This window comes from Anolis carolinensis, unplaced genomic scaffold (assembly GCF_035594765.1).
Source record: "Anolis carolinensis isolate JA03-04 unplaced genomic scaffold, rAnoCar3.1.pri scaffold_10, whole genome shotgun sequence".
Taxonomy (NCBI): Eukaryota; Metazoa; Chordata; class Lepidosauria; order Squamata; family Dactyloidae; genus Anolis; species Anolis carolinensis.
The window spans coordinates 14,440,235-14,465,505 of record NW_026943821.1 but is presented as its reverse complement, the minus strand read 5'-3'; the positions used below and the strand labels follow the sequence as shown (position 1 = coordinate 14,465,505).

The window sequence follows — 25,271 nt, the reverse complement described above, 5'->3', positions numbered from 1 at the left end:
CACTGGATGGAACGTGCTAACGGGCCTTGATTTCAGGAAGAGAGCACTCTTTTGCCAGCCTCCGCTTTCTACCAAAATGCTACCTCAAAACACAGAAAGGTGTGGCTGAAGGAGAACCTCTTCTGGGAGGAAAAAGGGGGAAGGGGTTATCCTCATTCATAAGGCTTTCAGGAGAAGGGATACCATTTGAGGATGAGGGCTTGTTTTCTGCTCGACTCTTACTTGCGCTTATCCCCACATCACGTGGCACCTCAATCTACAAAGCATGGCTCGAGTCTGCCTCCCATTCCCACAAGAAGTCATCTCCAGGAGCTTTCAAGCCCCACCTGTTCTCCAGTCCATTGTCGTAGGCATTACCTCAGGTTTCTAAGGTTCCTCTAGGAAACCAGCAAGCCAGATAGATGGATGGATGGATGGATGGATGGATGGATAGATGAATGGATAGATAGATGGATAGATAGATGGATGGATGGATGGATGGATGGATGGATGGATGGATGGATGGATGGATGGATGGATAGATGGACAGATGGATAGACTGATGGATAGATGGATAGATGGAGGGATGGATGGATGGATGGATGGATAGATGAATGGATAGATGGATAGATAGATAGATAGATGGATGGATGGATGGACGGATGGACGGACGGACAGACAGACAGACAGACAGAAAGATGGACGATAGATAGATAGATAGATAGATAGATAGATAGATAGATAGACGGATGGATAGATAGATAGATAGATAGATAGATGGATAGACTGATGGATAGACGGATAGATAGATAGATGGATGGGTGGATGGATGGATGGATAGATAGATGGATAGACTGATGGATAGACGGATAGATAGATAGATGGATGGATGGATGGATGGATGGATGGATGGATAGATGAATGGATAGATGGATAGATAGATGGATGGATGGATGGACAGATGGATAGATAGATAGATAGATAGATAGATAGATAGATAGATAGATAGATAGATAGATAGACGATAGATAGATAGATAGTAGGGTTGTCCAAATATTCGTTATGTTTCTCGTTTCGTAATTATTTTGGATTGTTCTCGTTTTTTGAAACGAGTATTCAAACGTTTTCCCTGGGCGCAACTGGCAATGTAATTCGAACCATCGTTGGCCCATTTTCTAATTTTTTCCTTCCAAATTTTTTTTAAAAAATATTAAAAAAAATTTTTTTAATGTTTTTTTGTTTCTGCAACCTAACATGAATGGGAGCCTAGCGCAGCCTAACATGGCTACCGCTCCCTTGCCAATCAGAGACTTCCACGATGGCTGAAAAAGGTGGGGGCTAGCGTCCTCCACTTCCACGTGGAGGATCTCTCCCCTCCCCAACTGAGTCAAGCCATTCTGGGTTGGGATACCGAGGAGAGAGGGTGTTTCGCGCGCGCTGGGAAGCTGCTTGCTTGCTTGGGGGAGAGAGGGCTAAGTGACTGGGGGTAGAGTGTTTCTGTTGTTACGGGTTCGATATTGTGTTTTTTTGGGGGGAAATTGGCTGGGGGCTTGGGGCAGAGTCCTTGCTGTGGCTGGCTTTAGGGAACTTTTTTTTCCAAAGGACGTCTGCGTCCCTGCTAGTGCTGAGCTTGGGGTGCTTTCCATTTACTCCTGAGGGAGACCTATTGCCTTTCTGTTTTCTTTTTTGGAATTTAGCAATCACCCCTTCTTTGCAATCCTGAAAGGGGGGGGGGGACTTTGAAATTATAGTTTCCAAAGGACGTCTGCGTTCCTGCAAGTGCATTGCTTCCCTCCCGCTCCGTTTGTAATCCCAAGCCCCCGGGCTGAGTGTTATTGCAGCAATCACAAAGACACACATTGTTTTCAAACCTAAAGGGTACATTGGAAGAAATAGTTTCCAAAGGACGTGGGGCACCCGCCAAGGCATTGCTTCCCTCACGCTCCATTTCTATTCCCAAGCCTTGGGCTGAGTTTTATTTCTGCAATCACAAAGTCAGACATTGATTTGATTCAATAGAGGGTCCACAGCAATTTATAGTTTCCAAAGGACATTGCCAATCCTGTCAAGGCATTGCTTGGCATGTGCTGCATTTCTAATCCAAAGTCTACACAAGTAGAAGAGGGACTTTTACAGTGATAAGAACCCAATTGAACAGGAAATAAGACTTTCAAACCAGGAACAGGTTTCTTCAAATATTGAAAAATAGTGTATTATAAAAAGTTATGAAAATTCACCAAAAATCACAGGAGGCAGGAAACATTCTGCAATCTGTTGAGCAAAGAGTGTGGAATGTGTTCTCCCACTGTACCAAATTTGATGAGAATAGCTCAAGAAATGAGGGCGGGAGACCCCCAGAAAAGTCCCCCCTGGTTTCCTGTTTTTTGGCGATTGCGCATGCGCGTCCGCCATTTTAGAAACATTTTAGAAACATTACGAATTTTCGGAAATATCCGAAAATTTTGGGTGAAACATTAAGAAATAATTTCTATATCAAAGACCCGGCACCCCCTACTTTAGAAACGAGAATTGAAACATTTTTTCCATCGATCGGACAAGCCTAATAGATAGATAGATAGATAGATAGACGGATGGATAGACGGATGGATAGACGGATGGATGAATAGACTGATGGATAGATGGACGGACGGATGGATAGATAGATAGATAGATAGATAGATGGATGGATGATGGACGGATGGATAGATAGAGATAGATTCTTCGATACTCCATGTGTCATAATAGAAATAATGGTAGCATCTGGGTCCAGGTTTTAAAAAGGTTCCTGTGGGCCTTTGGAAACTGCACAGCTTTGGAGAGTTTTTCTTACAGCAGAAAAAAAATGCTAAAATTATATACTGTTTATTTCAGAAATGAAATTAATGAAGAACTAGATTCTATTTATCCTATAGCATAATTCTGTAGTCTGCCTATCTATCTATCTATCTATCTATCTATCTATCTATCTATCTATCTATCTATCTATCTACTTATAATCTATCTATCTATCTATCTATCTATCATCTTCTCAGCAAGTTGGCTTGGATTTTGTAGAGAGCATATGAGTGAGAGATCTTCACGAGATTCTGTTATTGTCAGTTCTGCTCATGTCTTGCAGACTCAGGAATATGACTTTCTTGATTGATTTGACCCACTCATGTTGCAGCCTTCCTCTTTCTTCCACTTTATTGAGTATCTTTTCAGTAAGTCGGGAAGAATGATCTAGCCAGCAGGACTTGGAGCCCCTTCTGTGACAGCTGGAGGGTTTTGTGAATTGTCATTCAAGAAAGTAGCACTTCTGAGCGCCATTAATGATGCTGCCTCTGCCCCTTCATACAGAGAACATGCCACCGTTTCCTTGAGAGACGCAAGTAGCGTGGAGTCACAGCAACCAAACCCATTCTTGTCAAATCCCTTGAAGTTCAGCAGTGGGATTTGCTCTGCAGGTAGTCTCTTGGTGCAGTTCACTTCGCTGACTACGTCTTACTGGGTGCTGGAGTCTACCCCCAAAGGACTGGTCCATGGCGGACTCTGGAGAATCTGCATGGGTCCGACATGCTTTTTCTATCGGTTCCATTTATTAGGTAAGACCTCTCCCACTGTATGCCTGAAGACTTCAGTGACCCTAAGTTGACCGTATCATGGAGTATTCTAAAGCTGAGAAAGTGTGACTTGCCCAAGGGCTAAGCAGGAATTTGAATCCTGTTCTTTTGAATCATAGTCCAAGATATGTATCCCACTATGCCACACTGGTTCCACTAGATGTATATGTCAATGAATATTTATATGTCAATCAATCAATTGACCCAGATCTTTATTATGGCCTATGACCAGTCCTTGAAAAAAAACTAGATTAATTGAAATAGAAGAAGCTTTGTGCATATGACATTTTATAGCATCTTTCTTTTCAGATTCACCATTTCCAAATATATCTACAATTTTGAAAAAAAAGTGTTTATGGAATACTTGTGTTATTATCAAGGTGGCATCTATTAATGCCTCTGCACTGTTGAATGAATGCAGTTTAAAACCCATGTAACTACCATGGCTCAATGCCATGGAATCACGGGAACTGTCGTTTTACAGCCTTTTCTACCAAGGACTGCTGGTGTCTCTCCAAACTACAACTCCCAGGATTCCATAGCATTGAGCCATATTTATTAAAAGGATGTTGGACTGCATTAATACTACAGTGTAGATGCATGATTTCACTTTATCTTTATAACAGTTTGTGGAGATGTGGGGTAGAGGAGGAATCTTTTTATTAATTATATTGTTATATTTTTAACTATATCCACTGCCACCAATATAAATATGTTTTATCTAACCACTGCCACCAATATAAATATGCTTTATTTAACCGCGGCCACCAATTGTAGAGATGTCAGGCAGAGGGGAATTTATCTTATTTATTCTTCTTATTTACTTTAGATGGTATCGTAAATTAGTTTTGAAAATATGTGACAGAGACTTGGATATGGAAGAACAAGCACAGAGCTTAGTGGTTACTAGGCTTGTCCGATCGATGGAAAAAATGTTTCAATTCTCGTTTCTAAAGTAGGGGGTGCCGGCGCTTCGATATAGAAATTATTTCCGAATTTTTCACCCAAAATTTTCGGATATTTCCGAAAATTCGTAATGATTCTTAATGTTTCTAAAATGGCGGACGCGCATGCGCAATCGCCAAAAAAAAAAAGGAAACCGGAGGGGACTTTTACAGGGCTCTTCCACCTTCATTTCTTGAGCTACCCTCATAAAATTTGGTACAGTGGGAGATCACATTCCACACTCTTTGCTCAACAAATTGCAGAACGTTTCCTGTCTCCTATGATTTTTGGCGAATTTTCATAACTTTTTATAATACACTATTTTTCAATATTTGAAGAAACCTGTTCCTGGTTTGAAAGTCTTATTTCCTGTTCAATTGGGTTCTTATCACTGTAAAAGTCCCTCTTCTACTTGTGTAGACTTTGGATTAGAAACGCAGCACACGCCAAGCAATGCCTTGGCAGGAGTGCCACTGTCCTTTGGAAACTATAAATTGCCTTTGAACCTTTTGATCAATGGTGCCACTGGCTGACCTTGTGATTGCAAAAATGAAACTCTGGCTGAGGACTTTGGATTAGAAATGCAGCACACGCCAAGCAATGCCTTGACAGGAGTGCCTCTGTCCTTTGGAAACTATAAATTGCCTTTGAACCTTTTGATCAATGGTGCCACTGGCTGACCTTGTGATTGCAAAAATGAAACTCTGGCTGAGGACTTTGGATTAGAAATGCAGCACATGCCAAGCAATGCCTTGACAGGATTGGCAATGTCCTTTGGAAACTATAAATTGCTGTGGACCCTCTATTGAATCAAATCAATGTCTGACTTTGTGATTGCAGAAATAAAACTCAGCCCAAGGCTTGGGAATAGAAATGGAGCGTGAGGGAAGCAATGCCTTGGCGGGTGCCCCACGTCCTTTGGAAACTATTTCTTCCAATGTACCGTTTAGGTTTGAAAACAATGTCTGACTTTGTGATTGCTGCAATAACACTCAGCCCGGGGGCTTGGGATTACAAACGGAGCAGGAGGGAAGCAATACACTTGCAGGAACACAGACGTCCTTTAGAAAATAAAAATTCCCTAAAGCCACAGCAAGGACTCTGCCACAAGCCCCAAGCCAATTCCCCCCCCCCAAAAAACCCACAATATCGAACCAGCAACAACAGACAGACACTCTACCCCCTATAGCCAGAACAGTCACTTAGCCCTCTCTCCCCCAAGCAAGCAAGCAGCTTCCCAGCGCGTGCGAACCACCCTCTCTGCTCGGTATCCTAGCCCAGAATGGCTTGGCTCGGTTGGGGAGGGGATTTTTATAGAGATCCTCCACGTGGACGCGGAGGATGCTAGCCCCCACCTTTTTCAGCCATCGTGGAAGTCTCTGATTGGCCAGAGGTAGCCATGTTAGGCTGTGCTAGGCTCCCATTCATGTTAGGTTGCAGAAACAAAAAAAAAATTAAAACATTTTTAAAAAAATATTTAAAAAAATTTTTTGGAAGGAAAAAAATTTAACGAAAATTTTAAGAAACAATTAGAGAATGGGCCAACGATGGTTCGAATTACATTGCCAGTTGCGCCCAGGGAAAACGTTTCAATACTCATTTCAAAAAGCGAGAACAATCTGAAATAATTACGAAAGGAGAATTGTAACAAAAATTTGGACAACCCTAGTGGTTACAGTAACTTCTTTAGAGGCACTTAGATAATGGTTTCAAAGTTATGAACTGATCACTTTGGATCTAACTGGGATTACTTCCCCTTACTACTCAGACTCTACAAATAAACCTAAACAAGTCACCTAACTTGCTTAATTTAACACCACTAGAGATCTAAGTTTCCCTGGTTTCCCTAACCTGGAACCAGTGTCTTCCCTGCGACTGAAAATCAGACTAAACTGTTTTTTAAAACATTCCCTCCTTTTCTTCCAAACGGCGTTGGCTCCGCTCTCGTTGCTATGGTAACCTACCTCAGAATGCTGAGCTGGCTACCATCCCCCTCACACTGGTAACTGATACTTACCCTTTTAAACATAGTTAAACATGACTTTTAAAACGAAATTAAACATGACATCCATAAATCAAAATAAAAACGCACTTCTTTACACAGTTTTACATCAACTTAGTTTGAGAAATATGGAATGACTCCACATCACTCAGTGCACTTTGTGATTCACTGCTCCAGGACCTAGATCTCCTGAGTCCCTCACCAGTGTAACCCATTGCTTCTACCCATAGCCACCCACCATGACCTCAGTGCCCTCAGGACTCTATGGCTCCAAAGGGTGTGTAGTCCACTGTGTGGGTCAATTTCACCACATTTTACAGTTTTACACCAAGGAGAGGGATATTTCCAACATGAGGTGACCTAGAATTGACTTTTGGGTCACTTCATATAAGAATTTTTAAAAATCCCATCTTGGACATCAGAGAGAAGAGAGGGCCTAAAAACATTGCTCCCCATACTCCTTGGGAGCTTTTGAGGGTTATCATTCTTAACTGGTGGAATGAAGTGGGGTGAACCTCAGAAATCTCCCCAATCTTCACGCTAGTATCGGAACTTGCCAAAACAACCATTCCCTCTACATAGCCCTTGTAGGTCACACATAATTGTCCTTTGCAGGAGTGCCTTCCTCTGCTCTGATATTACTTGGCCTCCATTTGACACTTCTGTAGAAATTTGTTGATCATCGTAACCACACCAAGCCACAAAGTATCGTACCTCCTTCCTCTTCATTCTGAAGAACTCTTGCCAAGGAGGCCCCATGATAGGTTGGTCTTCAAGTCACCAAAAGTTGGTATGAACAATAAGTTGGGATGACACCAGCCATAACCCTTGCTGCCTATAATTATTTCTTTTGTGGCTTACAGCCCCCCATATCCACGTGGCTCGAGGATTTCTGTTGATGGCTTGCTTCTGTGGACTCATCTCATTGCTATGCATTTGTGTCTCTTTTGAACACAATTACTTGTACGGCATATCAGTGATCCGAACTGCTGGCTACTTGAACCTCCTTGCAGGTAATACTCCTGTTGAGTTGCCTACACAAACAATGCAGAACTAGATATAGATCTATAATTATATATACTAATTTCACATATGCATTTCCCCCTGAAATGTTTGCAAATTCTCTATATATGTCCATTTTCCTCCTGCAATATTTGAAGGCCCTATATATATATGTTTATATCTATCTAGAATTCTCTCTCTCTCTGTGTGTGTGCATTTCCCCTGCAATATTTACAAGCCCTATATATCTATATTCATATATATCTATCTAGACATCTCTCTGCATATTGATAATTATATCTGTATAGGATTTGCAAAGACTTGCAAACATGTGAGGCGAAAATTCATATATAAAATAATGTATACATATAGATACAGATATACAGGTACATGGAAATCTCTAGATATGTATATGTATATAGGATTTGCAAATACTTGCAAACATATGAGGGGGAAATTCATATATAAAATTAATGTAGATAGATAAATAGATAGATAGATACAAATATAAAGGTACACAGAGGGATTGCAAAGGCTTGCAGGGAGAAATGCTTATATATCTGTAGCAGAGATTAACAAATATTTCAGGGGAAAATGCTTTTATAAGATTAATTGGTATATATATATATATTACTCTTCCTGACTTGCAAGGGCTTCTTTCCCTTTTCAAAACATTCCCTTGGTTAAGAGCGAGGGAGGCTTTGGAAAAGTAAACACTGATAAGGGAGGGTAAAATGAGAGATAGATATATCATATTGCAAGTCCAGGCTCCACTCCCGGCTTGACCTTGACCCAATTATAAGCCGGGGAGGCTTTTTCAGCTCATAAAAAGGGCTGAAAAACTCGGCTTATCTTCGAGTACATATGGTATGTTATGTCTCAAGTTTTTACATTCATATAGCATAAGCTTGGGAGGGGGAGGGTGGTCTGATAGGTTGAGAATTGATGAATAAATGAGAGAATGAAAAAAAGAAATATGTTATTTTAACATAACTTCTGTTTCTCCCCTTTGGTTATAGGTTTTCTCATCATGATTGGCATGATTGTTTTCACAGCTGTTTACAGGAGATCCAAAGCTTACACAGATTTTTTACTCATATTTGGTTCCTCTTACGGCTTGGGCTGGGCCTCCATTCCTATGTATGCAATGACTGGTGAGTTGTATTTTGTGACCCAGGACTTTCAGTAGGTCAGTTCTTTCCTGCCTTAAAGTAGTTGCAACATTTCCGAGCAGCTGCAGTTCACTGGAAACCCCACCACAAAACTTTTTTCAGATCTTTAACTTTCTGTTGCGTAATTCTTCTAGTATAGGCAGTCCCCAAGTACAGTAGAGTCTCACTTATCCAACACTCACTTATCCAACGTTCTGGATTATCCAACACATTTTGCAGTCAATGTTTTCAATGCATTGTGATATTTTGGTGCTAAATTTGTAAATACAGTAATTACTACATAGCATTAATGTGTAATGAACTACTTTTTCTGTCAAATTTGTTGTATAACATGATGTTTTGGTGCTTAATTTGTAAAATCATAACCTATTTTGATGTTTAAAAGGCTTTTTCTTAATCTCTCCTTATTATCCAACATATTCGCTTATCCAACGTTCTGCTGGCCCGTTTATGTTGGATAAGTGAGACTCTACTGTAATGAACAAGATGGGTCCTGTAGATTTGTTCTTAAGTTGAATTTGTTTGTGGGTCAGAACAGGTACATTTTTAAGTATAACTCCAGCCAAACACACACAGGCTTAGAATCATAGAATAGTAGAGTTGGAAGAGACCTCATGGGCCATCCAGTCCAACCCCCTGCCAAGTAGCAGGAAATCTCATTCAAAGCACCCCCAACAGATGGCCATCCAGCCTCTGCTTAAAAGCCTCCAAAGAAGGAGCCTCCAGCACACTCCGGGGCAGAGAGTTCCACTGCTAAACAGCTCTTCCTAACGTACAGGTGGAATCCCCTCTCCTGTAATTTGAAGCCATTGTTCCATGTCCTAGTCTCCAGGGGAGCAGAAAATAAGCTTGCTCCCTCCTCCTTATGACTTCCCCTCACATATTTATACATGGCTATCATGTCTCCTCTCAGCCTTCTCTTTTGCAGGCTAAACATGCCCAGCTCTTTAAGCTGCTCCTCATGGGGCTTGTTCTCCAGACCGTTAATCATTTTAGTTGCCCTCCTCTGGACACTTTCCAGCTTGTCAACATATCCTTTCAGCTGCGGTGCCCAGAATTGGACACAGTATTCCAGGTGTGGTCTTCTCTCATGTCCCTGCATAGGGAGCTGGAGCTGACAGAGGGAGCTCACCCGCTCTCCCCGGATTCTAACTGGCAACTTTCAGATCAGCAACCCAACCTTCAGGTCAGCTGTCCTGCCAGCACAAGGGTTTAACCCATTGCACCACTCAGGGATTGCCTGTATAGGACTTCTTTATATCTCCTGAAGTCATCATCATCATCATCATCATCATCATCATCATCATCATCATTTAATTACTTATTAATCGCCCTCCATCCAAGATGCTCTAGGCGATTTACAAGATAAAATTGTAAAGGATAAAATACATACATACAAATATTGATAAAATTAACATAGATTAAAAGCTCTAGTAAAGAGCCAGGTCTTAAGTGCTAGGGTAAAAGGCCCTAACTCACGCATGGCTCTCATATAGGGCGGCAAGTCCTTTCACACTACATAGTCAGAGTGGTATAATCCTATTGTAACTGCTACAGATTCATCTAATAGAAGCTGAAGGTCTGTCATTTGTTGGTGCACCAGAGCTCTCTGGATGATTATCCCAAACACACATATATTGGAAATCTGTGACGGAATCAAGACAAAGTGGAATGGTAATGTAATGTGAAATGAACTCTGGGTGGTTCAAATCATAGAATCATAGAGCTTCAAGAGTAATCTGGCTCAACTTCCAGCCCTATCAGAAATTCACAGCTAAGACGTCCATCTATTTTCTGCTTAAATATCCGCAGTGGAAGAAATTACACCACATTCCAAGGCAGTCTATTCCACTCTCAAACACTGCTTATCACCATTATGTTCTTCCTAAGAAACAAGCAAGTGATGTATCTTATCTCAGTAACCTTAAAATACCTTCCTTCTCTCCTTTCCTCCCCTAGGTATACTGCTAGTGCTGACTCACAAAACAATTGTCTCTGAGCTCTAGGTCCAGTCTTCCCCATAGATATGAAAAACGACCAGTGGTAGATCGGTTGGTTTTGTAGATGACTATTCCAAGAATTGGATTGTTTTTGTTTTTTTAGTTGGGTGTAAGTTGCGTGTCAAGGGTGGCACAATGAGCTACAATGAATTTATTGTTTCAGTTCATATGTAGTTGCCAGACTCCATGGTTTGACCATCATAAGTGGGTTTCAGCTCCACTCCAATGCCCTGTATTTTGTAGTGCCCAAACAAGGCAAAGTACATCTTTTTTGTGTGGATGCAGCATATTATTCGCCTCTGCTCCAGAAAAGAATGATAGTGGCCTTCGAGACAAACTTTGATGTGCAATTCAGGATATGAGAAGGAGAGAAAAGGACCAGTAGGAAGCACGTGGACCTGAAGACATTTTGGAACAACTAAATTATTGTTTGGACACTACATCTGAAAATACATGTGAAGGCTAGTACTGGTTTATGGCAGCCATTGTTTTTTGCATCCACTGGAATCACTCATTGGCGTTAGTTTCCTGCAAGCAGAAGAACTGAAGCCCAGCAAAGATTTGCAGTGAGACTGTACATAATTATTTTGCAATTAAAGAAGATATTTTTGTTGTTAAGGTCTGTGATCATTTTTCATCCAGCAAGTGGTGTAATGGTGATAAGCAGGGTTGATTCATTCAGGACACACCTAGATTAAAATGTCATGTTTCGTCATGAACTTCATTGGGTGACTGGGCACACATCTACACAACCATTTATATCAGTGCAGATGTGGATCAGATTTCTGGTGGTTATATACACCACATAGGGTTGATCCGGGGCAACCTGGGGTAAGGCCACTTTAGTGCAGTCTTGAATACTAGAAACACCTTTATTTAACTGTGTTGCTTTTATATAAAGTAAAGTGGGGGCCCTGATGGTGCAGTGTGTTAAAGCGCTGAGCTGCTGAACTTGCAGACCAAAAGGTCGCAGGTTCGAATCCAGGGAGCAGAATGAGCGCCCACTGTTAGCCCCAGATCCTGCCAACCTAGCAGTTCGAAAACATGCAAATGTGAGTAGATCAATAGGTATCGCTCTGGTTGGAAGGTAACGGGGCTCCATGCAGTCATGCCGGCCACATGACCTTGGAGATGTCTATGGACAATGCTGGCTCTTCGGCTTAGAAATGGAGATGAGCACCAACCCCCAGAGTTGGACACAACTGGACTTAACATCAGGGGAAACCTTTACCTTTACCTTAAAGAAGGGAAACAATATATATGAACTGATAGAGACCTACTATGAGGAGAGGGGCGTTTACACAGAGGACTAACACCAGATTATTAATTGATGATTTCTAGAATATTGACCTCAACAAGACTCATGTAAATAATGATTCAAGGTCCATCTAAACTGGAGAATTAATGCAGTTTGATACCACTTTAAATGCGATGGGATTGAAAGAATTGTAGCTTTACAAGGAATTGAAAGAGGGAAAGGGTGCTTCACTAAACTAAAACCCACAACTTCATAGTTTTGAGTCCTGACAGCTAAAGTGGTGTCAAACTGGATGAATTCTATAGTGCAGAATAGAGGCACCTTCATTTTATATCAAATCCGATTATTCGATTAACATCTTTTTTAGCAGTTAGAACGTCATAAGGTGATTTCCTCATTTTACAGTAATGACTGCCAAAATGTGACTTCCAAATTGACCTTTGGAGCTTGGCTGCACCCTGACTGAAACAATTCCCAGGAAATGGAGATCAAAGTATTGGGAAATGATGCCCACCACACTCTCCAAGTCATAAGGTGCCTAGGAATAAACAGGCGTTGCACAACTCTGAGAGATCTCTTCAGTCGTTGTCTTCCTCCTTTGTCGTGTTTGTGCTGTGCTTTTCTCTCAGTACACAGACACATTAGAAATGTTACAATTTTAAAACCTACAAAATATAGTAAAATAGAATTAAAGGTTACTATTGAAACAGTTCAGTTAAAATCTCATTAAAATAATAACTAGGTACAATTAAGATTTAAATGTACACAGGCGACCACAGAAACCTGGGCATGCTGATTCCATGCCAAGTCCAGGAAAGAACTTGCAGACACAATTTCCCAGGGCCCTGGTAATAAAAACACTTTGGTTAGGGTGCCATCAGGCTAAAATGGTTGAGTGTTTCTGGAGTTGGCTAGCAGGTATCGTAAGACCTATTAACAATTATAGAGTTCACATTGACAGCATACGGGATCTCACCCACAAATTACTTGAGTTTGTCTGGACATGCGTCTATTCTTGGATGGTTTTTTTCCATATCAGGGGTGACTTGAGAAACTGAAAGTCGCTTCTGGTGTGAGAGAATTGGCTGTCTACAAGGATGATGCCCAGGGGACGTCCGGATGTTTTTAGCATCCTTGTGGAAGGCTTCTCCCATGTCCCCGCATGGAGCTGGAGCTGATAAAGGGAGCTCATCCGTGCTCTCCCTGGGATAGATTCGAACTGGCAACCTTCAGGTCAGCAACCCAACCTTCAAGTCATCAGTCCTGCCAGCACAAGGGTTTAACCCACTGCAGGCTTCTTGGATGGGGTGAAAACTTTTATTTACAAGCAAGATTCAGTGTTCCTGGTAAAGATTAAGGTAAAGGTTAAGCCCAGTCATGTCTGACTCTGGGGGTTGGTGCTCATTTCCATTTCTAAGCCGAAGAGCCGGCATTGTCCGTAGCCACCTCCAAGGTCATGTGGCCGGCATGACTGCATGGAGCGCCGTTACCTTCCCGCCGGAGCGGTACCTATTGATCTACTCACACTGGCATGTTTTCGAACTGCTAGGTTGGCAGAAGCTGGAGCTAACAGCAGTCGCTCCCGCTGCTCCTGGGGTTTGAACCTGGGACCTTTCGGTCAGTGCTTTAACACACTTCGCCAGAAAACCTTTATAAAGACATGAGATTGTGTTACTAAAGAGAAGCTGAATTTCTGTGGAAATCTCAGGTCGATGTAACCTTAACCAGAGCCCTGCTCTACAGGTTTCTGAAGAAAAGAGCCAACAATGTCTAATGCTGTTTCAAAACATCAATCACCTGCTTTTTTATTTGTTAAGGAAATACTTTCTATTTTTGGCAGGGCAGTAGTTAGAACAATCAGAAGTTTCAGTCAGTTGGTTTGGGATTTCCACAGAAATTCAGTGGAGCTCAAACATACCTCCCCGTCTCTCTTCTTGTGAAGAGAAAAGTCAACCTTTGCATTGCCTCTGTTCCAGCTTATTCGTGTATACTGGGAAGCCAAATTAAACATTGTGTTGTTGAAGACTTTCATGGCCGGAATCATAGGGTTGTTGTGTGTTTTCTGGACTGTATGGACATGTTCCAGAAGTAATCTCTCCTGACATTTCACCCACATCTATGGGAGGCATCCTCAGAGGTTGTGAGGTATAGTGGAAAAACTAATACAAACTAAACATTTATAATCCACAACATCTTCCGCAAGGGCATGGGGGGGGGGGGGGGGGAGAAGTACTAGTTAAAATGAATAAAATGTATAGGATTTTAAAAAATGTAGATCTTTGTGTGTGGAAACATGACAGAAGTACATCAAACTGTATCTGGAATAGGCCATGTGGATATATGTTTTCTGCTCTATTGGGACTTTATTGCATGAACATACTATTTTACTATAGTTGTGTGCTATCACTGATAGTGAATACATATCAGAATGAGTACTTTTGATATCGCACCTCTCTTCAATCATACAATTGCACTGATTTGACATTTATTGACCCCATGATGGCACTTCTGCATACCATCACAATTCTCTGCACTTCTCCTATTCTGTATTTTTAGAGCAATTTTGCAATTCCAGGTTTCAAAAACAAACAACAAATGGCTAATGTAACTATAGCAAGGGCAAGGGAGAAGTAGGGAGGGAGAGAATGCAACCCTCGATGTTGCTGCTGTCATGCTGGGACAAAAGTGGAAAGGACCCATGCACCAAGGAAGGTGATGGGAATGTTATAGGATTGGCAACTATTAATGGGTTTTACCTGCCAATAGTGAAGGATGGGATAACCACAGGAAGGAGGCAGACTGGAAGAGATGCACACGGTGTTGTGTGATAGGTGACAGCCATGCTTTGGTGATGGTTCAGTTTCAATGCCAGTTTACCTGCCTCATGCAGTAAAGTCCTTGGTCTCATACTAGAATGTAGGACCATTCTGTGAAGGTGGAGAGGAACATCAGGATAGACAAAATTAACCATGTCTACACACAGTAGACATGTGTGAATTTCAGAAAAACATCTATTTCGGTTTTATTGGCTATTCTAAAGCCTTGGACAGTATGAATCATAATAAATTGTGGCAAGTTCTTGATGATATGGAGATACCAAGAAACCTTGTCTCTTTCCTGAGGAATCTGTATAGCAACAGTAAGAATAGACCACGGAACAATAGACTGGTACAAGATTGGGAAAGGAGTGCAGCAGGGCTGTATACTTTCACCCTACTTATTCAACTTGTATACAGAACACACCATGCAACGTGCAGGGCTTGATGAACCCAAGGCTGGAGTTAAAATTACTGGAAGAAACACCAACAACCTTAGATATTCAGATGATACAACTTTGATGGCTGAAAGTGAGGAGGAGCTGAGGAGCCTTATCACCAAGGTGAAAGAAGAAAGTGCAAAAAGCTGGGTTGCAGTTAAACATCAAGAAAACCAAGATGATGGTAGCCAGACTGATTGATAACTGCCAAATAGAGGGAGAAAACATGGAGGCAGTGGCAGACTTTATATTTCTAGGCGCAAAGATGATTGCAGACGCAGGCTGCAGCCAGGAAATCAGAAGAGCAATGACTAATCTTGATAAAATAGTGAAAAGTACAGACATCACACTGGCAACGAAATTCAGCATAGCTAAAGCTATGGTATTCCCTGTAGTAACCTATGTATGTGATAGCTGGACCATAAGGAAGGCTGAGTGAAGGGAGATAGGTGCTTTTGATCTGTGATGTTGGAGGAAAATCCTGAGAGTGCCTTGGACCACAAGAAGATCCAACCAGTCCAGATTCCAGGAAATAGAGCCCAACTGCTCACTGGAGGGAAGGATATTAGAGGCAAAGATGAAGTACTTTGGCCACATCATGAGAAGACAGGAAAGCTTGGAGAAGAGAATGATGCTGGGGAAAATGGAAGGAAAGAGGAAGAGAGGTTGTCCAAGGGCAAGATGGATGGATGGTATCCTTGAAGTGACTGGCTTGACCTTGTAGGAGCTGGGAGTGGCGATGGCCGACAAGAAGCTCTGGTGTGGGCTGGTCCATAAGGTCAAGAAGAGTTGGAAGCAACTGAACAAATAAACAACAACAACAACAACAACATACACACAGTACATCATGTAGTGATGGAATCTGCTACTACTAACTTCTCACTATAAGATGAGGTGAGTTCTGCTCCATGTAGTAAACCATAGATCAGAGAGACAGAAGTAATAGATAAAAATAGGCTACAACTTATTTTTAGTTACAGCTGAAGATAGTGTTAGCACATATAAGGGTCTGGATAAGGCATTGACCCACTCGCATATTGATCAAGATACAGCTAAAGCTGGACCCCTTGGAATGGCATGAGATGTTCCGGCTCCCTTCTTGTCTGCTGCCTCATTATTAAAAATGAATCAAAAAGAGGTCCTTTGCAACTCTTCAAGTTGGCTCATAAACTTTCAGCCTGTCCCTTGTTTACACAAGTTCTTACATTTTCTTAGGAAATTGATGAGGCATGTTGACTCTAAGGTCAACTCATTCTTTAGAAAAAGAGCATGATTGACATAACCAGGGTCAGACGAAGGTGCTGTGCTATTATTGGATGACAGCATCTGGACATTTGGAAACCCTCCTTTTCAGAGCTGCATATAAGGTGCCCTCTGCTCATTTGTCTCACATCAGAAAGGAGCTGTAAACAGTACTAGAAGAACTTCCACCACAGTCCTTCAAGCCATGGCACAGACTCAACAGGAGAAATTGGTAAGAATTTTTACTGTTTTTTGGCTTCTTGTTCCATGTTTATGGAGGAGACAACCTCCAGAATAGATGGTGATATCCTGGATGATGAAGTAGGGATCTAATTTACCTTTGCTTGAGCAAGCTCTAAAATGGAGCCAAAGCAAAAGTTGGGATTTGATGAATTTGTATCTTTACGAAACAGTCCATGTAGTTAAATTAATCAGGGAGGTTACAAATTGTTTGTTGATTTTATCGCTAGACCCAAAGACCCTTTAGTGCGGTGGTTCTCAACCTGGGGTCCCCAGATGTTTTTGGCCTACAACTCCAAGAAATCCCAGCCAGTTTACCAGCTGTTAGGATTTCTGGGACTTGAATGCCAAAAACATCTGAAATCATATGACCGAAAAGGCACATTTTTGCATTGAGGATCTTAGCAATTTTGTTATAGTTGGACAAGTACTATCTCCTATTTTAAAGCCAGTGTGGTGTAATGATTTGAGTGATGGACCATGATTCTAGAGACCAGGATTTGGGTCTCTGCTCAGCCACGGAAACCCACTGGGTGACTTTGGGTGGGTCACACACTCTTAATCCCCCACAACACTGTAACAGGCTCACCTTAAAGTCTCCATAATCCAGAAACAAACTTTAGGAATACCTCAAGGAGATATCTGCATTTTGTTTGCTGCATCTTGGATTTGCAAGTTAAGTTTACCTGTCCCTTCTATTAGGATGTCCCTTATTGCACCGAGTTCTCGGATGGATTTGGCAAAGGAAAACTTGTGAGGATCCGAGGTTCTGTGCTCAAGGATGGTAAAAGGTAAATTTCTTTATTACTTCAGAAGGGTGGGTGATATATGCACAAATGAGGTTTACAATGGGTGCTATAAGGAAATGATGCCACAAGGTTTTCCAGGATAGGTTCAGCATTGCTGCAGTTACTGTAACTTTCATCAGACTGAAACTAATTCATAGCTTCAACCAACTGCAAAGCTCATGAAGCTGAATCAGCCAGTTATCAGCTACAACAAAGTGAGATTTTAAAAAATCTAACAATCAGAAAGCTTAAAGCCATGGTACATACATGCTGACCACTTTTTGAGGTTCTCCTAGCTTTGCCTCTTTTTTTGTATAAAACTAGAAACATATAAAAGGAAAACCAAGATTCAAAGGACATAGAACCCTATGTCCAGCATGGCTGCCCAAGTCTCTTTAATGATTGTTTAGAAGGAGGGGTTTCAGCAGATGTAACAGGCAATGCCTGCCTGAATTTCCCTCTTCTATACAATCACAAAAGGCAAATTTTCCCTTGGGCAACACTATTAACCAATCACTGCTTTGTCTCTGTCAGCTTTGCTGTGAGTTTCCTGTGTGGAAAGGAAGAAAAAGCCGACAATGCTTTGTTGGTTTTGGTCAAGTTGGGTGGCTCAAGTGAGATGGTGTTGAACAGCTTCCTGAAGAAGACCTTCGGCCAGGAAGAAAAGCATAGCAAACTCCCTTTTGCGAAAGGGCAAGACTTTCAGCTGGAGTTTATCTTCGAAGAAGAGGCCTGCAAGGTATGAATATGATGAATGAGGAGTGTTTTCATGAGCCTTCAAACAGTGGAAGGGCAGCTAACACTTTCCTTTCCACTTTATAAGTAAGGTAATGGAGGAAGAGACCAGTTGAAATCCCATGCAAAGTCATTGGATTTTTCTTCCTCGCCTAAGATAGGGGGAAGAAATTTATAAAAATTCTTGTGCTATATATAAAGTCTGTAGGAAACTGCGATGTTGGGTCATACTGTGTTTCCCCTAAAATAAGACCTCCCCAAAAAATAAGACCTAGTAGGGGTTTGGGGGGATTGCCAAATATAAGGCCTCCCCTGAAAGTAAGACCTAGCAACTAAGGCTGCAGCAGAGTTCCATTGGGAAGCATGGCTGCAGGGCAGAAGCAGCACTCATACACAAGGGAGGGAGGGAGAGAAAGTGCTTGCTGGCCTTGCCTTGCCTTGCCTGTCCCTCAGCCTCCGTGGCTGCTGCTGCGCTGCCGTTTCTTCCTTCCGAGACAAGGCTCCATCCTGGCCATGCTCCCTTCGCCCCCAAGGCTTCTGATTGGCTCCTGGAGCCAGGGCGAGGGAGGGTGGGAGGGAAGGAAGAGGGCTTGAACACCCTTTCCACTCGTCCTGCTCTTTCTGCTTCTTAAAGGTACAGGACGTATTGGAATTCTCCTCTCATCCTTATTCCTATCCTATGCCATGAAACTTATTATTTTATACTATTATTCTATTACCATATTATTATCATCATATTCTGTTATATTATATTCTCTCCTGACGTATTCTCTCCTGACGTTTCACCCTCATCTATGGCAGGCATCCTCAGAGGTTGTGAGCAAGGAAGGTTTATATATCTGTGGAGGTTCCTGGGTGGGGAGAAGAACTCTTGTCTCTTGGAGGCCAGTGTGAATGTAATTAATCACCTTTGTTAGCATTAAATGGTCTGCCAGTATAGCTACCAGTATTAAAAAAAATTCCAAAATCAGAACAGTAAATAAGGAGCACTCTGAAAACAGAAGAATTCCAGACAGGAATCAATCAGGGGCAGCTAACGACTCTGAACAAAGGATTTCCCCAGGCCAGGATGTGAGGCTGGGAAGGCCATTTAATGCTAACGAAGGTGATTAATTGCAACATTCACACTGGCCTCCAACAGACAAGAGTTCTTCTCTCCACCCAGGAACTTCCACAGATATATAAACCTTCCTTGCTTAGTTTCTCTATACTTCACAACCTCTGAGGATGCTTGCCATAGATGCGGGTGAAACGTCAGGAGAGAATACTTCTGGAACATGGCCATACAGCCCAGAAAACATACAACAACCCTGTGATACTGGCCATGAAAGCCTTCGACAATACTTTCGAACTCTCTTCTATAGGAGGCTAGACTGGTGCCTTCCCTTGCCTTTCACCAGATGGTGGATACATGCTTTTAATGTATACGCAGGGGTTGCATGTTTTGCCTACCTTTTAATTTTGGTGTGTTTTTGTTGCTTTTAAAGTTGTACTCTCATATGATTTTCATTGTTTTTAGATTGTGTGATGGATGTTTTTAATGTATTTGTTTTCAAAAGCCACTTTCTCAGGGAGAAGAGCGGCATGCAAAACAAACAAACAAACAAATAGCCCATGTTCTCTGTCATTCCAGGTGGTGGTCAATGAGGAGGAGACCTTCCAATACAAATACCGCATCCCTGCCGAGGAAATACGCTTCCTGCAGGTGGAAGGAAATGTGGAGCTTGAGTTTGTCAGGCTGCAGGATGAAAAGGATAACCAGTCAGAAGATAAGATGCAGTCACCTGGCATGCTGCATTGCTACAGGCCCTGTGTGCCATATCCATGTTGCAGGCCTTGCCAACCATGTGTGACATGGTATCATTGCTGTTAGTGCACTCCATGTCGCTGTGGTTGTGTCGCGTATTGATAATTTTATGGCACAATTAAAGAATTGGGGGAACGTGGCCAATCCTGCATCCTGTGAACCTGCTTACTCATACTTTGCCATCTATTCAATCTGTTCCAACAGAAAAACCCCCAGATTGATTCCAATAAGATTCTTCTCACTCACTCTCCAGTCCTTTGAATATGAGAATACTTTGCAAAACCTATCTTTATACATGAATAAACAGCATTGCTTTTTAGCCTGAATAACAGAGATTGGTCTATATTTTTATGGGGCGGGAGTGTCTTTCAAAACTGAGACAAACAGTGGGAGCAAATGAGAATATTTTAGAATCCTGAAAGAGTATGAACTCAAATTATAAACTGTATTTGCAAAAGCAACACAGAATTCTCTGGCACCTTGAAGTTGTTGAAATTGATTTGGCAACCTTTTAACAAATTACAGTAGAGTCTCACTTATCCAACGTAAACGGGCCGGCAGAACGTTGGATAAGCGAATATGTTGGATAATAAGGAGAGATTAAGGAAAAGCCTATTAAACATTAAATTAGGTTATGATTTTACAAATTAAGCACCAAAACATCATGTTATACAACAAATTTGGCAGAAAAAGTAGTTCAACACACAGTAATGCTATGTAGTAATTACTGTATTTACGAATTTAGCACCAAAATATCATGATATATTGAAAACATTGACTACAAAAATGCATTGGATAATCCAGAATGTTGGATAAGCGAGTGTTGGATAAGTGAGACTCTACTGTAGTAAATCTTGGTGACAGCAGCCATTACATTTCTTTCTGGTTTCTCAATATAATTAATTCATTTACTCCATTTAAACTCTTCATATACATTTCTTGGATTTTTTTTTTTGAGAAACTGCAAGTCACTTCTGGTGTGAGAGAATTGACCATATGTAAGGATGTTGCCGAAGGGGCTCCTGGATGTTTGATATTTTACCATCCTTGTGGGAGGCTTCTCTCATGTCCCCGCATGGAGCTGGAGCTGACACGTGGAGCTCATCCACGCTCTCCCCGGGTTGGATTCGAACCAGCAACCTTCAGGTCAGCAGCTTGCCGACACAAGGGTTTAACCCATCGTGCTATCGGATAAATGACACTCAAAACTCCCGAGTGGTAAACTCCATCAAAACACAATTAAAAATATAAATAGAGCAAACATAGCTAAATAAATGTAAAAAAACCCCAATATATTAAAATCTAGAAATAAAAGGAAAACCACACAACATCTCAGCAAAATCTCAGTTACTCTGATATATAATCTTCGTTGAGGTGCAAATCTTTTAAATTTGTCTAGAAAGAGAAATGAAATTTGAAAAAGCACCTGCTTTTGAAAGGTTGACAATATTATCTAGTTCTTATTTGGATAGTTGAAGTTGGAATGAACAGAGAATTTACTTTACAGGGAGTTAACTGAGACATCTAGTGGGGGAACTCTGTATTTTTTTGGAAATATCATTTTGAAAGCACTTCCGCTAAAGTGAATTAAAGGGGACCTCTGGTGAAGGAACATTAATATATTTTGAGATACATCGGCCCCATCTACACTGCCTCAAAGTGAAAATAGCACTCGTATTATCCTGGGGCATCCAAACAATGCACATGGGCCATGCAGTTTAAACCAGGCTATGCCTTTTAATCCATTTTGACCCCAGTTCTTTGAAAATTAGGAAATGCCATCACTATCCCAGATAGAATCATAGAATCATAGAATATTAGAGTTGGAAGAGACCTCATGGGCCATCCAGTCCAACCCCCTGCTAAGAAGCAGGAATCGCATTCAAAGCACCCCCGACAGATGGCCATCCAGCCTCTGTTTAAAAGCCTCCAAAGAAGGAGCCTCCACCACAGTCCGGGGGAGAGAGTTCCACTGCCGAACAGCCCTTCTCACAGTGAGGAAGTTCTTCCTGATGTTCAGGTGGAATCTCCTTTCCTGTAGTTTGAAGCCATTGTTCCGCGTCCTAGTCTGCAGGGCCACAGAAAACAATCTTGCTCCCTCCTCCTATGACTTCCCCTCACATATTTGTACATGGCTATCATGTCTCCTCTTAGCCTTCTCTTCTGCAGGCTAAACATGCCCAGCTCTTTAAGCCGCTCCTCATAGGGCTTGTTCTCCAGACCTTTGATCATTTTAGTCGCCCTCCTCTGGATGCTTTCCAGCTTGTCAACATCTCCCTTCAATTTTGGTGCGCAGAATTGGACACAGTGTGATTCCAGGTGTGGTCTGACCAAGGCAGAATAGAGGGGGAGCATGACTTCCCTGGATCTAGACGCTATACCCCTATTGATGCAGGCCAGAATCCCATTGGCTTTTTTAGCTGCCGCATCATGTTTGGCTCATGTTTAACTTGTTGTCCACGAGGACTCCAAGGTCTTTCTTGCACACACTGCTGTCAATCCAGGCGTCCCCCATTCTGTATCTTTGATTTCCATTTTTTCTGCCGAAGTGAAGTATCTTGCATTTGTCCCTGTTGAACTTCATTTTGTTAGTTTCGGCCATCTCTATAGTCGTTTTGAATTCTGCTCCTTCTGTGAAGATGGCATCTTCACAGCAATCCCATGCTCCAAGGGCTCAGGAAGCCCAAGGAGGTGAGATTGAAATGCCTCTCTACCCTCCTTATAATAATAATAGTAATAAATCTTTATTTATGTCCCGCTTTTCTTCCTCACGGGACCCAAAGTGGCTTACAACATATTAAAATAATGAACAACAATCCAAATACATCAGTAACAAGGATAAGTAAAGGTAAAGATTTTCCGCTGACCTTAGGTCCAGTCGTGTCCGTCTCTGGGGGTTGGTGCTCATCTCCATTTCTAAGCCCAAGAGCCGGCATTGTTCGTAGACACCTCCAAGGTCATGTGCATGGAGCGTCATTACCTTCACGCTGGAGAGGTACCTATTGATCTACTCACATTTGCATGTTTTCGAACTGCTAGGTTGGCAGAAGCTGGGGATAACAGCAGGCACTCTGCTCCCCATATTCGAACCTGTGTGTCAGGATGCCAAAAAGATCAGCATTCTCCAAGCTGCCCTTTTTCACACCTGACCAGAACAAGCCGGATAAAGAAAACCATTTGGTTGGGAAGGCTGATTTATGACTTGATCTGGTCTTCAAACATGGGAAAGGACAATGGAAGGGGAGGTGTGAATGGAGAAGAAGAGACGTGAGGGGAGGAGGGAAGGAACAACTTAATATACCAGGGAAAGAGCGGAAGAGGGGCAGTAGAAGCTTTGCGGTCATATTGGCAAGGGGGATTCAATAAAGTTTTCCATAGCTCCAAGCTGTGTGAGCCTATCTTTGTGTCCTACACCTTCCAGGAACTGACATTGTGATCTTTGGTCTGCAAGTTCAGCAGCTCAGCACTTTAACACGCTGCACCACAATAATAATATACATTCACATTCTTGTGGTATCATATCAGGCCATATTGCACTCTTTTCCAGTTCATAGCATTATGGTGTTTCTTATCACTCCAGATTAGTTTCCTTCACTAAAGGCCTGTCCAAACAGGAAAGTTTTTAATTGGTTCTTAAAAGAAGAAAGGGAGGGAGTTGTTTTAATTTCTTTTGCACCTCAACCCCCAAATGATGGAAAATATTCCTTGTTACTGCAGCAGGTTCTTTCCTTCCTGCATCTGCATTGTTCCCATTCCTAAGATCCATCACATGATGGGTTTAGCAAGCACTTTATAATGTATACCCTCTGGAGAACATGAAAGAGATACAAATTTAAGTTATGCCCCAAACACCATTATAGATTTCCATACAAGAAGTATTTTATAAGTTGGACAGAAAGAAGGGAAAACATTCATTACCTACCCTAGCCTATCAGATTTGTTGTCAATCCACTCCTTTGGCCTTCACGCAAATGTGCCATTTGCCAAATCATGATCTATTATTTTTTGAAAAAAGATTAAAATAGACTCAAAACAGAAGAGCTATCAGATTCTTGACATATTTTACCATTGTATTGATATTATAGACAATTGACAGAGAGTTGGGTTGACAGAGAATCTTTTGACTTTAAAAAGGAAAAAAAAACCTAATTTGAAATAAAACTCTGTAGAGATGATAAAACACCCAAATGGAAAAATGTACATATACTGAAAACTGAACTAGAACAAAACAAGTCACAGAATGTATAACCCTAAACATAAGCCCTAATATTGACATGGAGAAATGGGAGAAAATATGAACCATCGAACTAAAAGAAACATTTCATGCCATGACCTCAAAGAAACTTCTACAAAATGAGGTACAGTTGGTACTTGACCCCAGGAAAATTATCTAAAGCATACAAAGGACCCAACACACGTGTTGGAAAAACAAAAAGCTTGAAGGGACTTTCTACCATGTGTGATGAGCATGTAGTCAGTAGTCTTGTGCATTTGTATGGAATCACTATCCATTTTGTTTTGTTTCATTCGTTTTGCCCCATTTTCATTTTTGTTTGCCACTTCCAAAAACGGGGTACCTATCCGAATGGGAGTTTCGTCCTGCATCCGAAAGAACAAAAATTTTCAGACCATTGGCGGCATGGGAAAGATTCCAAGGCTCTTCCTCCCCTCAGTTTTAGGGCTAGAGGGGTGAAAATCGCTGTATATTGACCCCTTTTAGCCCACCAAGGTAGAAGCCCAACAATTTATTTCCTTTGAAAAATATTTGCTTTCATTTTTTGAGAAAGCAATACTACCCAGGGGGAGGAAAAAGGGGGGTTTAAAACAATGAATTAAGAATAAAATATTTTAAAATATTACAGTACAGCTGTGGTGACTCAGCCTCTGTGTGACTTTGATGAGGATTCTGGGCCTCTGTGTGACTCTGATGGGGATTATGGGATGCAAGTTCACGATGATGGGATTCAGGTTCAGGATGAGTTTCAAAATGATTCAGATGGGAATTATGGGATTCAGGTGCAGGGTGTTCCTGCTGTGGGAGATGAGGAGCAGGGAGGTTTTCCCACAAGAAGAAATGATGTTCTTAATGATGGTGGTTTTCAGGTGCAAGAAGCAGGACGGGAGAGCAGCTCCCAGCCTCAACCTGATAACACTAATGAGCTCAGTGGCCTTGACGATGAGGCCGCTTCTCTCGATCTGATCGGGCTAGTCGTTTGGAATTCCGGGGTTGCGCAAAAGTCTCA

At 41.7% G+C, this 25,271-nt stretch overlaps 2 protein-coding genes across 2 annotated transcripts; both read left to right on the top strand.

Moving 5' to 3' along the window:
* On the top strand, positions 1 to 11,320 carry LOC134293842 (protein NKG7-like). The gene is made up of 5 exons (XM_062962729.1): positions 1 to 99; positions 3,319 to 3,563; positions 7,392 to 7,541; positions 8,550 to 8,684; positions 10,662 to 11,320. The coding sequence occupies exons 1-5, from the start codon at positions 77 to 79 to the stop codon at positions 10,706 to 10,708; spliced, it is 600 nt and encodes a 199-aa protein (XP_062818799.1). The 5' UTR covers positions 1 to 76; the 3' UTR covers positions 10,709 to 11,320.
* Positions 11,321 to 16,582: 5,262 nt separating this feature from the next.
* Positions 16,583 to 20,357, top strand: LOC100564936 (galectin-7). The gene is made up of 4 exons (XM_003225076.4): positions 16,583 to 16,690; positions 17,401 to 17,489; positions 18,021 to 18,225; positions 19,855 to 20,357. The coding sequence occupies exons 1-4, from the start codon at positions 16,664 to 16,666 to the stop codon at positions 20,092 to 20,094; spliced, it is 561 nt and encodes a 186-aa protein (XP_003225124.1). The 5' UTR covers positions 16,583 to 16,663; the 3' UTR covers positions 20,095 to 20,357.
* Positions 20,358 to 25,271: the final 4,914 nt, after the last annotated feature.

Coding starts and splice junctions, on each gene's coding strand:
- LOC134293842 (XM_062962729.1), top strand. CDS start 77: ATGCTACCTCAAAACACAGAAAG. Junction 3,564..7,391: donor CTATCGGTTCCATTTATTAG/GTAAGACCTCTC, acceptor TGTGGCTTACAG/CCCCCCATATCCACGTGGCT. Junction 8,685..10,661: donor TCCTATGTATGCAATGACTG/GTGAGTTGTATT, acceptor TTCCTCCCCTAG/GTATACTGCTAGTGCTGACT.
- LOC100564936 (XM_003225076.4), top strand. CDS start 16,664: ATGGCACAGACTCAACAGGAGAAATTG. Junction 16,691..17,400: donor AGACTCAACAGGAGAAATTG/GTAAGAATTTTT, acceptor CCCTTCTATTAG/GATGTCCCTTATTGCACCGA. Junction 18,226..19,854: donor TCGAAGAAGAGGCCTGCAAG/GTATGAATATGA, acceptor CTGTCATTCCAG/GTGGTGGTCAATGAGGAGGA.